The sequence below is a fragment of the Furipterus horrens genome, unplaced genomic scaffold, assembly GCF_987537825.1.
Source record: "Furipterus horrens unplaced genomic scaffold, mFurHor1.1.pri manual_scaffold_15, whole genome shotgun sequence".
In the NCBI taxonomy this organism is placed as follows: domain Eukaryota; kingdom Metazoa; phylum Chordata; class Mammalia; order Chiroptera; family Furipteridae; genus Furipterus; species Furipterus horrens.
The window spans coordinates 10,711,057-10,725,297 of NW_028327185.1; the positions used below are offsets into that span (position 1 = coordinate 10,711,057).

Consider the following 14,241-nt stretch of genomic DNA (forward strand, 5'->3'; position numbering starts at 1 on the left):
TTTGGGTTTTCCCAAACACGGGCACAATCTCCCTATAGTCTTTGTAGACTTTGCACAATAAGACCAAACACACAATACACAAACACAGAAGTCATTTCCATATTAATTGAGAATTATTATTAGCCCTTAAACATATTAGCAATATTTTTAATTTGGAAGACAGAACTGCTCATAAGGAAGCAGAGAATTTCAAGTGCAACTTTAACTTACTATACTACATACTCTGAGAATTCCCACATTCAAGTGTCTCTAAAAATGGAAAGCGCCTTTTGTTTCTAAGCAAGAGAAACAGTTAATATTCCTTCTTTTGGTCTCCCCACACTGCTCACCAAACAAACTAAACAAACTAAACAAACAAAAAAAAAAACCCCAAAATCTAGAAGGGTGACAATAAATGCAAACAAAAAAGAAAATCTAAATATTAGGAAATTAGTTTTTATTTTTACCTTAAAATAAAATGCTTAACATTTTTCCAAAACAAAACTAAAGATGAACACTTAGAAGGGTGGAAGATTATTTTTTCTCCCCTGCGGAAACCAGTAAGTCAGAAGTTCTAAAGTGGCTTGGTTCTTTCCTTAGGACTAGTCTAGACAAAATCCCCCATCTCCCCCCAATTTCTCCTCTATTGTTAGTTGTACCTACCAGGGTTAAAGCTGGCAAGGAAAAAAAAAATCCCCAAATAACTCACCCCAAGACCAACCTGAACAATGGATTTGAAAAGCTGGGAAACAGCGTTAAACATGTGACCAAGTGTTCGAATCTTTCTGAGGAGGTCCCGTGAAGGTGCGCCCTCAGCCACCCAGCTGAGCTCTCCGCCTGGTTAGCCAGTGCGAAGCGCGCCAGGCAAACTCACACCAGTCACCAGGCTGCGACTCGGCCATGAGTCCGTTCACCACAGGGACGTCTTGAAATTAAATTTCAGCTTCAGCAGGTACTTCAGATTCACCTGAGCAGTATCGTAGACAATGTACCTGGAGGGGAAGTGTGTCAAGGAGCAAACAGTTTCATGGTGGAGAGCGCGTGCGCCCCCCAGACTGGCAGAGTGCTTGGGCTGGTCACACCGTGTTCGCTGGGCTTGCACAACAGGCGGGGCTATCAGGTTATCACAGGTAAAGAGGGAGACCGGTGAGGGCAAGTTCTCACCGTGAGACCCATTTAAAGACAACCTCTCACCAGTCTGCCCAGGTTAAGAGGCTGTAGAAGTGGCTCTACAGTCCCTGCACATCCCTTCAGGCTCACACAGCCCACTTGTGAAAGGATACTCGTTATACAGCAGACAGGTGTCATTGACACCAGACGAAATCCCAGTCCCAAGAGGAACCTCTACACCATCCAGGGTAATACTAGCTGAAGGGTCAGGGGTGGTCTTGCCCAAGCCTGCAAAAGAGAAGGCAGGAGGGGGATGGATTGTGAGAACAGATGTTGAGTGTTCCAGGGAGATGAGTTTCATTTGTTTTCGGTTTATGTGTTCATTTTAAAGACATACAAATTCCATACTCTATCTTTCTTCCAGATAAAAAAACTATAGGTTATAAATTAAGTTCCCAGGGTACCAGCCTTATGTGATTTTTAATAAGAATAATGCACACTGCAACCTCCTCCCCAGTCACATTTCCGTTGAGCAGAATTCCAAAGCAGTCACTTCAACCAAGCAGTTGGGGTCCTATCTCATCAGGTACTATGGGCTCCACAATCCAAGATGCTCCAGGTGCCACTGGGTCCTGAGAGGTCCCTCAGTCCTGGAGCTAAGAGGTTAAAACGCAATGCCAGTGCACCTGGTTATTGGTGCTCAAACCAAGACTCTCCCATGGCATCTGCAATGCTAGCTGCAGCCAGAGTATACAGAGTGAAACTTTTCAAATGAATCCGCAGCTGTGTAACAGCTAGTCACAGGAATGCAGCCTTTGGGGGAAAGAAAGCTCCCTCCTGTGCTGTTGGGGGAACTGGGGATACACCAGAGGCTTTGGAAACACATTACCTTTGACACTGTGCTTGCCCTTGGGTAACCTGTTGACATGCAAAGCATGCTTCAGTTCATACCTGTTAAAGAGAGGACAGCTTCAGAAGAGCCTCCAGGGACACAGCACTCTTCTGATTTGCAGAACAAGGTCAAGTGAGAGAATGAGATAAACTCCAGAGAACTTTATCCATCTTCACTGCTAGGAGCTTCCTCCCACTCTGGCTTCAGAAACTGAAGGTGTGTTTCTTTCTGAACAGCTGTGCCAATGATCACTGCTCTGGGGCAACTTTCATGGAAAGGTTCTGTTTAGAGCTGTGGCCGACCACTCTGCAGGTTTTTGTCCAGTCCATGAGCCCTGCACCCTTGGTCTATACATAACCCTGCTTTTGTGGGTTACAGCCGATGGGACCGAAGTGGACCCAGTCCAGGCTGGAACAATCAGATGTTCTCTATGGAGTATTTAGAGCTGGGACTGACTAAAATTCAGTCTGAGTCAGTCTCTAAACATCAGCTAAGGGAGGGGGCTGAGGGGTGATCACGCTTTGTGCAAGTCGACCTCTCTGCTTCCCAGGACACTGCCAATTCCCAAGGCCTAGCTATACCCATCTTTGGGTTTGATGAGGCCTTCCTCAACCTCCCTTGTTCACTTCACTTAAATGGTTTTCTGCTACCTACCACCTAACTGTTGGGTCCTGTTATTGTGAAGGGGAATTTTCAGGGTCACCTCTCAGCCAAGGGGAGCTCTCCTAGAGCCTATCCCCTCCATCCCTGCAGAGCCCCGAAGCCAGGCATACTCACATGTTTCCAAGGGCAACTTCTCCCAACAGGATTAAGCCTACTGGGTCTCCCTGAGATGTGTGGCAGTAGTTGGCACTCTTGGAGACCATGTCAGCGAAATAGATCCCTTTGCCAAACATGTAGCCTGTCTGAAGGTTGGAAAAGGGACAGCTGAAAACCTGCTAATGGGAAGTTAGCAGCATCACCTATTCCCGCGTGCCAGTGAGCCAGGCGCCAAGCTGAGTGCTGCACTGGCCACTTCCAAGTCTCTCAACACCCCCAGTAGGGCATCGAGGCCTGAGCTCCAGACAGCCTGTCCAGATCCCAGGTCTGCCAGGTACTGAGGGCCACGAGAGGTACTGTACTTAAATCTCTCTGGACCCCGCTTTCTTTTTCTCTGAACTGGGGTAAAGAACCTCACGGGGCTGTTGTGAAAACTAAATGAGTTAATAAACGCCAGTTGAACTAGAACCTGGCACATGTAAACACCCAATAAATGGTGGCTGTTATTTTTATTCCCTTTTGTAAGTGAAAAATGAAGTTCAGAGAGGTTAGGCCATTTGCCTGAGTCACATGCTACAGCGCAGCACTAGCGAGTCATTAAATGCCTTCCCTCCCCACTTTCTACAACCGTAAAACCAGGGACTCGGAAGACCACCTCTAAGTTCCTGTCCAGCTGGTCACTTGGGTAGTCTAGTAGGTGACATAACAATCCCTGTGTCTGGGCAGCTTGGGCAGGGCCTTACTCATTTATTACCATATTCTCCCAAGGAAGACAATGCAGCTCATGGAGCTCACCTGGCTGGGAAGTGGTACACGCAGGTGGAAACTCAGCTTGGCCCATGGCCAAAGTCTGTTCTTTGCACATCAACACCCCACTTAGCATTCACAGCAGGGCCTAAACACCTTATTTCTTCTGCTCCAGAAACTACGCCTGACACATATGCAGTCACACCACTGACAGAGTTTGCGTTAGGACAGTGAAGGTGAAAGCACTACCTGGGGCTGTGCAAACGGGCCTGGAGAGGCACATCTGGCAACAGCCAGCTGTCAGCCATAGCCCAGTCAACACCTCCATCTTTAAGCAAGGCCCCTTATTTACTGGGACACGTGATATACCACCTTAGGATCTATAAACCTCTTTACAGAACCAGCTGCAGGAACAGGTACCGCCCACCCCACACTCTCCAGGGCAGGCACGTACCACAGGTGCTTCAGGTGGAGCGATCCGGAGACCCTGAGACAGTATCCCGGCAAAGTTGGTAGTTCTAGACCCATGCCACAACAATCTTCGGTTATGCAGCTCCTTGAATGGCTTGTAGCGCTGGCTCTCCCCTTCACGCTCAATCTTAAAGATCTGATTGGAGTATTAAGTAAAGGAAAGATGAAAGAAGCCATTTGGTATTTGGCATAACCCAAGGACTTGAACAGATACAGGAGAATCGACCAGCTGTCCCCTAGAGCCAGAACACCTAGCAGACCTTGGGTGTTTAAGGTGCTTCAGTCAAGGTCCCACCTAGCAGACAAGCTATGAAAATGAATAATAGGTACAGCAGGTGCAGACCTGACGCACTTCATTTTGAATCTCTGATGGTAATTTTTAATTTTAAAACCAGATTTTAGGATAGGAAATGTCCTTTAAAACAGCAGTCCCCCAAACAGTGAGACTACTAATTTTTCAGCTCAACAAATAAACGAATCGCTCCCTCTGGTTATTTCAAGCCAAGTAAACTGTTGTCTTCCACCCAGGTCCAGGCTGGAGAAAGGAGCAGGAATAGCTGGCAGAGGGAGGGGGAAGAAGAGATTCTTACCTCGAGAACTTTCAAGTCATATGCATTGTGTGTAGTCGCATGAGTGTTCTTAACATATTTCCTGATGATCTTGGCTTCCTCGGAATCTTTGTCCACCACCTAGGAGAAGGGTGTCTTGGAATATGAGCAAGAAGACCCAAGAGAGCCACACAGAAGTGGGAAGAAGAACAGTCCCAAGCTCAGCTGACATGCAGATCATACCATGGCCCTCATAAAAGCCCATATGGCAACAAGAGCCCGTGTCCCAGGCCCCATTGCTGGGAGATCCCAGGCCAGTGGCCCCACTTCCTTGGGCATCACCTTCTTCACGCCACAAGGAAAGCTAGAAACCTGGGCTCACTGGGAACAGAGAACCTTTAGAACAAGGTGCCAGATCCCAGTTAATAGTCAAGTTCATGGAGTTAAGACATGTCGGCCAGGAGACACCCCCACAGCCAAGACTTGCAATCAAAAGTGGCAAGGACCCAATCAACTCTGGATTTTGAGGCTGGGGATGGAGGCTCTGTCTCTTGACTCCTCAGGGCCAAGCACACTGTGGCTCAGAGCACTGGCCCACTAATAGCCTGTCAGTTAGTTAAAGTAATCTGTGCTAAACAAACCAGAGTATGTTATGCGAAAGGCTGTGTGTCTTATTTTCATATCGACCCCCCACAAAGATTTCATTTATTTATTTTTAGAGCGAGGGGAAAGGAGGGAGAGAAACATCACTGTGTGGTTGCCTCTCGTGTGCCCCCAACTGGGGATCCAGCCTGCAACCCAGGCATGTGCCTGACTGGGAACCAAACCAACGACCCTTTGGGTCTCAGACCAGCACTCAATTCACTGACCCACACCAGTCAGGGCCTATTTTCATATTCTTATCCAAAAGTTCAGAAAAATCTAGGAATTCTTCTCTTAATTAAAAGGCTTCCGGACTTCTGGCCAAGATGGAGGCGTAGACAGACACGCTGCGTCTTCCTCCACAACTAAGAAGGAATACAACTACCTCAAAACTTGAAACAACCAGAAGTTCCAGAAAATCAAAGTGCACGGAAGTCCAGCAAACAAAGATATAAAGAAGAAATACTCATCCAGATGGGTAAGAGGGGCGGAGCCGGGGCAGAGAGGACGCGGTGTGGTGGTGGCAGCAGTGGCAATAGCAGCAGGCCGACGGAAAGCGCAGTCACGTGTTTTAAGAAGTCAGGAGGGACACCTGGGGAGTGTCCCCAGCTCCTCACCAGACTGTCCCAGCTCCAGGGAAAATCAAGCCTCATTGCTTCTGACCGAAAACCAGTGGGGGTTGGGATAGAGGCAGAAACTGCCAGTCTCTCCACAGAGTCTGCTTGTTTAAAGGGCCCCCCGATCCTGGAACGTCCGCAGACCCACCCACTCTGGGAACAACAGCCAAGGCAGCAGCTAGAGGGGCGCCAGTCCAGTGTGGAAGTGGGAGAGGTGCCTGGAAAAGGGGCGAGTACGGGGCAAGCGGCACTGTTCCCTCTCGGACACCCCCTCCCCCCACCCCGCCCCACAGTGCCACAACGTGGTGAAACGCCTGTTATTGACAAATACCTGAGGCTCCGCCCCTTACAATGTAACAAGAGTGACAGCTCTCACTGGGACACGGAGGCAAACACACACAGGAGACTTCCAGCCAAGAGGGAGGCCCAGACTGACATGCTCCATCTCCCTCCACAACTAAGAAGCAATACAACTACCGCAAAACCAGAAATAACCAGAAGTTCCAGAAAATAAATAGAAGTCCAACATATGAAATTATAGAGAAGTGGTGCTCGTCTGGATGGGTAGGAGGAGCGAGGCTGGGGAGGAGAGTTCAAGCTGTGCGTCCGCGGCAGCAGCAGTGATGGAGGCAGGACAGCGGTAAGTACAGACACCCGTATTTAGGGGGAGTTGAGAAGCGCCTGGGGAGCACCCTGGGCTGCAGACCAGACCCGTCAGCTTGTGATTCCAAAGCCAGGGAAGGCAGACCTCTACTGCCTTGGACTGTGAGGCCCAGAGGGGGAGGGGATGGAGGAGACTCCCAGTCTCTCAGTGGAGAGTGAATGGCAGGAATCCATCTTGGACCCCCACCCCCGTAGAAAACGCCACAGCGTGGGTGAGAGAGGTCACCCGGTTGTGACAAGTGCACAGGGTGCCCCCTATAGCGCAGGAGGAGTGACAGCCCTGCCCAGGAAGCAAAGGTAAATACAAAATGGTCAGGATGGCACAGATCATGATAGAGATCCCGGTGACGCAGCTGACCAGCCAGCAAATATCTAATCGAACAGCTCAGAAGATAGGAAATCATTCTGAGGCTCAGTTCAGAGCTTTGGTTATAAGAATGCTTACAGACCTAATAGCAGATCTTAAACAAGACGGGGAAGGAATGAAGGCTAGTCCTGCTGAAATGAACAAAAACACATATGAAACAAGTGGTGAGGGAGAGAAAACCAGGGATCAAATCAACAAATTGGAACATAGGGAAGGAACAAACAGTTAATTAGTGCAGAAAGAGGAAATGAGAAGTGAGGAAAACGAGGAGAGGCTCAGAAACCTATGGGACAGCTATAAGCGGGCCAACATCCGAATCATAGGGTTGCCAGAAGGTGAAGAAGAAGAACTGGAAATTGAAAAATTATGTGAAAAAATAATGAAGCAGAACTTCCCTAACTTGGGGAAGGAAATAGACTTACAGGTCCAGGAAGCACAGAGAGTTCCACAAAAACTGGACCCAGGGAGAACCACATCAAGACACATTATAATCAAAATGTCAAAAATTAAGGATAAAGAGAGAGTCTTAAAAGCAGCAAGAAAGAAAAAGAGAATTACATACAAAAGTGTCCCAATAAGACTATCAGCTGATTTCTCCAAAGAAACTCTGCAGGCAAGAAGGGACTGGCAAGAAATATTCAAAGGAATGAAAATCAAAAACCTACAACTACGATTACTCTATCCAGCGAAGCTGTCATTCAGAATAGAAGGGCAGAGAAAGTGCTCCCAGGACAAAGTAAAACTGAATGAGTTTATCAGATCCAAACCACTGTCATATGAAATGTTAAAGGGACTTGTTTAGGAGAAGGAAGATCAAAACTATGAACATTAAAATGAAAACTGTATCACAACAACCAACAACAGAAGCTAGGGAACCGAAACAAAGGCAGACTAAGTAGGCAACGAGAATGGGAAAAGAATTATAGGTATGGGGAACATTATTGGGGGAGGTCAGTGGGAAGGGGGAGGAGGGGAAAGGGAGGGAGATGGTACAGGAATTAAGAAGCATAGTAGGAGGGAGTGGAGTAGACAGGAAGATGTTGAGAAGAACTATATGCACAACCAATGGGCATGGATTAAGGGGGGGGAGGACAACTGGAGGGAGAGGGGTCACTGGGTGGAGAGGAACAAAGGGAAAAGAAATTGGGACAACTGTAATAGCATAAACAATAAAGCATAAAAAAAAAAAAAAAAAAGTCTTCAGAATTTGTAATTGGAGACAGTAATAATCCCTTCATAAATAACCAATCCCAGAGCGTTCCCATCAGAAAGGCGCCCCTAGGGGCAACACCAATGACATTCAGTGTCTTACCCTGCTCAGACCCACAGATCTATGCTTTGTCCTAAGCAAAGAATAAAGGTTCTTTTTAGTGATACATACATACCAGGCTCACCAGACTCTGGTGAACTCAAATCCTGTAATACTGCAGGGAAGGACATGGGGGCAGAGGAGCAGCACATGGGAGATGAGACCAGGCTCAAGTTCAGGGTAAACTAGGAGCTGAGGCAAAAATTTCTCCTCCAGATTAACTTTTCTGTGTAATCAGGGCTTGCAACACCCTGACTGCTCCTATCTGATTCTAAAAAAGTAAAAAATAAATTTCTCCTCTGGTTAGCATTGCCAGCGTGATTTCTGCCTGAGTTTCCAAGGCAGAAGTTCAAGGACTGTGCACCAACATGACCACTTCAACTGGAGAATATGAGCCCAGGCTTCGTATCTTTACTACAGCTGCCACCAGGCATTTCCACTCCTGAAATGGGATGCCAGTCACAAACCTTCTAGGGTTCCTGCCACGACAGCGTCCAAAAACAGTGATCCTCTCTAGATTAAGGAAAAAAGACCTTTCTGTAGGCCCCTCAAAAACCAGTCTCTACACCAAACTGAGGTGCAGCCCACCTTGCAGACAAGGTGCTTATTTGTAGGTGAAATGCTCTAAGGTTCTCAAAGGACCACCAATAGCAACTGGCATTTGACAGAAAGGCCAATTCTTGGACCCCAGCGATCTTTCTTAGGAAGCTCTACAGCAGATCCTGATGCACATTTAAGTTTGGGGACCATGGCTCTTAGGAATGAGTGATTAGGATGCTTCAGAAAGGGTGGGCACTGTTACCTTAATGTCAGTTCTGAGCTTCTCATAGTTGACATCGATGGGGTCCTTGCTGCTATCATCAGACCCACCCTTGAGCAGACTGTAGGCCACTTCAATGTCCAGCAGGTTGTCCAGCATTTCCACTTTGGCCTGGAGGAACAAACACTCTGAGTTAGGATCCAAGGTGAGGGATAAAGACTTGCCCAGTTTTGGGACAGAAAACCTACACGCAGGTAACGGCCCAGATGGACAGTGAAGGGGGGATTCCTGTCTGTCATCCATTTATAGTGAACACCACAGAGGCTTTCTTGGAATGCTAAGGGGGGGGGGGGGTCCCTATGGGAGGGGAGAGGTGAAAGCCACAAGACTATGGTAAGCCCTGCCTGTCCTCTTGCACACACTGATGACAGGTGGCCACTTGTCACTGGTTCCCTTGTGAGGCAGGGAGTGAAACCAGGGAGGAAGAATACGAGAAGCTCTCCCACTCCCGTGGCTCTTACCCCCAGACTGATGAGGGAGAACAAGGGAGGAAAGCCATCTGGTCTGCCTGTGGTCTGGTCTCCACCAATGTGGGTAGAACCCCACTTCAAAACGACGACACAGAAGCGGCACTCCCAGAACTGACCCCTGCCCTTAAGGACCATGACGTGAAGAGGGAGTCACAGGGGGCAACACCCTGAGCAGCACCACAGCCCAGCAGACCCAACGGTCCCTCCTGGACCCCTGTGCTACCTGCACACTGTCTGCGTTGTTCAGGAGTGGAGGCTTCTTCATCCCAAAGTCGTGGGGGATCAAGGTGTAGAAGCGATTTGAGAGATCCAGGATCTGGGCGTCGCTGTTGCCCTGGGACAATGCCTTTAGGGGAGGGGACAGATGGAACACAGGCTGAGGCAGCTACTCGGAGCCCCCAGCACATGGCTGGCCTTTCTCCTCTAGAAGGCGGGTGCTGCAGTGGAGTCCCGAGGGAGCCTTGTGTGCACGAGCCAGGAAACGCAGGGAAATTCCCAAGACGGCCACCTTCCCGTTGGTATCATGAACCCTGCAGCAGCAGGACCCTCACCCTCATGCAGTGAGGCTCCGCACACAATCATCTTCCCATAAAATTCCATTCGTACAAAGAGCTGGGGAGGTAGAGATCCACTACGCAGATGTTAATTGTAGCATCCAGGTGGTACGCTCACAGAAATTGCTGTAAAATTCAACTTTTGGTATGTTTGAAAACTTCTCATGATAAAATGTTAAAAGTGTAAAAAACCAATTGCTATAAAATTCAGTCTGGCCCCCTTTATCCACTGAACTTCATCTTTAAAGCAGGGTATCTATTTTCAGGAGGTGCGGGTAGCCAGGCACAGGGGGCTAAGTTCCCCCTCCTGCCACAATGACAATTAGTACTCTACATGCAAAAGGCGTTCAATAAGGGCACAGAGGCAGAGGAGCCGGACCACGGAATACTGCACACGTGGCAGACACGCTGAGTGGACAAGGATGGCAGAGGCAGCGTGCTGGCACCCTGCAGGCCCGAAGCTGCAAGTCTGCTTCTCACAGGGCCATCAGCTTCTCCAGGTCATAAAACTTCTGTCTGCTGCAGTGTGCTCTGTGCAGCGGGTAAGGACACTGTCCCAGACCTTCCGCCTGGGGATTCTGGAACAGGGAAGAGCTTGGGCTCAGGAAAGCCTTTCACATCTCAGACGATGGGTAACACCAGAAGAGGCCACTGCTCCAGACCAGCTCTAAGTGGACTTAACTGCTTCATTTCAGGGCCTCTACTCCAGCTCTGGCCAGAAAACCCATTTTCCCAGCCCGACTTCAGCTTCCTGTGTGCTTCTCTTCTTTCACAAGCCAAGCCTGCCCCACCACCCCGAAATACAAGTGGAACCCTCCAGGGCACAGCTTGAAGGCTCTGTGGATGGGGGAACATGAATTAAAGTAAGACAATATTTAGCTTTCTATCTGACGATTTCCCAGTGACTGCAAAATAAATTCAGCCTCACTCTTAAAGACACACAAAATAAAATCAGAAGATTTTTAGGAGGTAGGAGAACCAAATTCCTCATCAAGTTTACAAGAAGTTTATTATATAACTGCTAATTCAACAGTTTTGTGATCGTCTTTCACAAGTGGCAGCACTTGTCATACTTGAGCTGAAAAAACTCTGAATCATCATGAATGATGGCCTAATACGTCCATTAATCTTGAGTAAATGTACTGGCGAACCCCCTAGATGAGGGGTCAGCCAGGTGAGGCTGGTCTAGGAGACCCACTGGGCAGCAAAGACAGAGCAGAGTCCGGCCCCTCGCTTACCTGCTGGACCTCACTGAGGATTGAGTATGCAGCCTGGATCTGCCTTTTGCTCAGCTTCCCCAAGGGCATCTTCTGGAGGTCAATCTGAGGAGACAGGGGAGTTCCCCTCTGAAAGCCAGGCACTGTGCAGCATGATGATGGGAGAGGTGGACTGATCACCTTTTCAGGCCTCTGGGGCCCTGATGGAAGCAGTCAGAACGCTGCCTGGTCTTCCTGGGAGGATGCAGTGACCCAACTTCGCAGACTTTGCAGCCTCACCCCCACTGCAGGGGCTGAGAGTCTATGGGAAGACTCTTGCTACTTCAAATATGGCAGGGATAAGCCAGCCAGGGCTCTCCTGCCCCTGCGTTTGATGTGAACCAGCCCAGCACTTCTGGGAGATACAGCATAATTCCCAACTAATTTTGAAGTGAGGATGAGGGTGAGCCCAGGTGGCCTTCCCTGGGTCTCAAGAGTCAAGGCAGTCCTCAGATGGAAAACAACCAACAGTGGTAAAAATTATTTTTAAAAGAGCATGCTCCTGAACATACACATTTACATCAAGTTGGTAATGTTTCTTTCAAATCAGTCACCCCAACAGTTTCAACATCCGTTTCGACAATACTGCGCCCGCTTACACTACCCTGAGACTGCCATCGGGGGGTGTGATGAACTGTAGTGAAAAACATGGCACGTGCAGCCGGAAGGCCTGCTCACCAGCTACTAGTGGTGCACCTGCTTCTCAGGCCTGGGTTCCCATCTGTAAGACAGGGCCACCTTCCTCAAAAGGCACACATGTCCACTGTGAGTGACCCTGTGTCTGTACTGCTCGCCCGGTCCCCTCACACACCTGTGCACCAGGGGACCCTGCGCCTTGCATCCCAACGCTGTGCCTGTTCCCAACGCACTGCTCTGAGCTCCGGGGCCCAGGCCGCACCTTGCCCATCCTGGCACCCCCGGCACCTACAGTGCCTGGAACAAAGATGGGGCCAACAAGTACCAGAGACGTGGAACCACAGCGGCCCTTCAATTAAATGAGCTGTGAAAGTGCTCACAGCTCACCAGGCACCAACCAGGGGCCAGCAGTGACAGCGTCGAAGAGCTACCACAGGCCATGGCACATAAGTATCCCTGTGCCTTCAATACTGTCCCTCTGAGGGAGACCTGGTTTCTAGGAAGACTTAAATAGTTGGAGGTAACTCGAGGGAAGAAGGCGAATAACTTATTTTGATCCAAGATAGATATAATAAAAGATCAAAGGCTTTTAGTATGAATAATAAATTGGCTCTGAAAGCAATTTTAAAGAGAAACTCCAAGAGATGTTCTGACCAAGGGCAGCGTGACCAGAGTGAGCGCAGGCTCTCTGAAGGGAGTATTCCCTATGTTGTGCCCCTGTGGTGTTTACTTAAAAAAGAAAAGACTGGTCTCTCTAACCCTCAAAACATACACACAGGCCACAGGAACAAGAGGAGGGCTGAGTCACACAAGCAGCCCCCACCCCCAGAAAATGAACTCCAGGTATAGCCCTGGGGCCGGGGCAGCAGCTCCACAGCAGCTCAGCCTGGGAGGAACTGATGGTGGGAGACGCCTTGGGGTCCAGGAGCCACACCTGCAGCCCAGGGTGGCTTCTAGTGCTGCAGCCCAGGCTCTTAATGCAGGGCGCCCTCCGCCCCTGCACACCACTCTGGACTCAGGATTCACCTCCTCACAGGGGGTGTCAGGTTCCCCTGCTGGGGATCAAGCTCCCAGGGTTACCACGCTTTCTCTCCACCTGGTTACTCCAACCCCATGTAGAACCCATCAGGCCGGGAGCGGCATCACACTTTGTCTCCAGCCTGTCTGTGAAACTAATTACTTGTCCGAGTTAAAAACAGCATCGAGACATCATTTCATAGAAAGAAACTTGGGTCTGATAACAGTTGAAAAATCCCAAGTCGCAGAAAAACAGGAGTATAGGCAGCTGTAAACAACATGTAGGACATTCCGCCCTGGGCAGGAGAGCGGGACTCATTCCCCACCGGCAACCCCGTGCACCCGGCCTGGTTCCTAACTTCTTCTAAAAACAGCCGGTATGAAATTTCATCCGAGAAGCAAGTGTCAGAAGCCCCCCATACTTCTGTCAGCGCTGGTCGCAGCAGCTCTTCCACGAAGGTGGGCTGTGTGCTGGACTTGCCAGGGTAATTCTGGATGGCCGATCTGACTGCACCACCAAGAGTGTGGCCACAGACCCCACCGCAGTAACGAGGAGGAAAGTGCAAGGGGGTCCAAGAACCCGGGGGACAGCTCTCTACAAAACACCATACGTGTCCCAGCAAGTCCGACAATCCTTCACGAACACTCCAGGCCTCGGCACACTTGCATCTGTCTCAGGCTTAAGGACAGGTAGAGGGGCCGAATCCAACAACAGCCACTGAGCGCATCACCAACTCAGCACTCCAGTCGTGGACCCCAGCAGACGCTCAGATAAAGTGCACTAACCTCAAATTCCACCATGGCTTTCTTCATACTTTCCACATCAAAGATCATCTTAATGAGGTTCTGCACTGGCTTGGGGAGCTTGGACTTGGTGCCAGGGTTTACCGTCAGCTTCTTTACCGCCTCTTCATCCTTTGGGGGGAAAGGTGTGTTGTGAAGGAAAAGAAAATCAGTAGGAGGTCCAACTAAACAGTCCAAGGGGTGGCAGCGTTTGGGCTGCAGGCGGAATGCTGCCAGCCAAAGGGTTAAGTGTCAATCAGCAGGGTTTGGGCAGCAGGTGCCAGGAGGAGTGTGGGTTTACAGAGGGACCAGACACTTCTGGCGCATCCCTCCGACCTCCTGGCTGCTCCAGGTTCTTACTTCAGCCCCCGCTGCAGCACCCAGCCCTGTACAGACTGCTCTGAAGGTACTCTCACTCCCCTCACCACTTCCTGCCCATGGTCTTCCACCCTCGGGGTGTGGGTGCCCTGCACGAGGATTTGTCCAGTGCCTGCTTGTGCCCAACCCAGAAGTGCTGGGTAGCCGTGGGGACAAACCTTGGATCAAGGGACACTGGACAAATTCTCTCCCTCTTCTCTTGTACTGCCTCATCCAGGGCCAA

The 14,241-nt window shown here is 49.6% G+C and overlaps 1 protein-coding gene across 1 annotated transcript in view; it reads right to left on the reverse strand.

Moving 5' to 3' along the window:
- Positions 1-415: 415 nt before the first annotated feature.
- PARP1 (poly(ADP-ribose) polymerase 1) overlaps positions 416-14,241 on the reverse strand; it is a 37,578-nt gene continuing 23,752 nt past the window's right edge. The window contains exons 14-23 of the mRNA XM_090263533.1: positions 13,644-13,772; positions 11,187-11,270; positions 9,618-9,740; positions 8,907-9,035; positions 4,549-4,647; positions 3,942-4,094; positions 2,759-2,886; positions 1,979-2,040; positions 1,263-1,377; positions 416-971 (exon numbers count right to left, since the gene is read on the reverse strand). Coding sequence (XP_090119659.1) covers positions 890-971; positions 1,263-1,377; positions 1,979-2,040; positions 2,759-2,886; positions 3,942-4,094; positions 4,549-4,647; positions 8,907-9,035; positions 9,618-9,740; positions 11,187-11,270; positions 13,644-13,772 — 1,104 coding nt within the window. The 3' untranslated portion in view covers positions 416-889. The remainder of the gene's footprint in view (positions 972-1,262; positions 1,378-1,978; positions 2,041-2,758; positions 2,887-3,941; positions 4,095-4,548; positions 4,648-8,906; positions 9,036-9,617; positions 9,741-11,186; positions 11,271-13,643; positions 13,773-14,241) is intronic.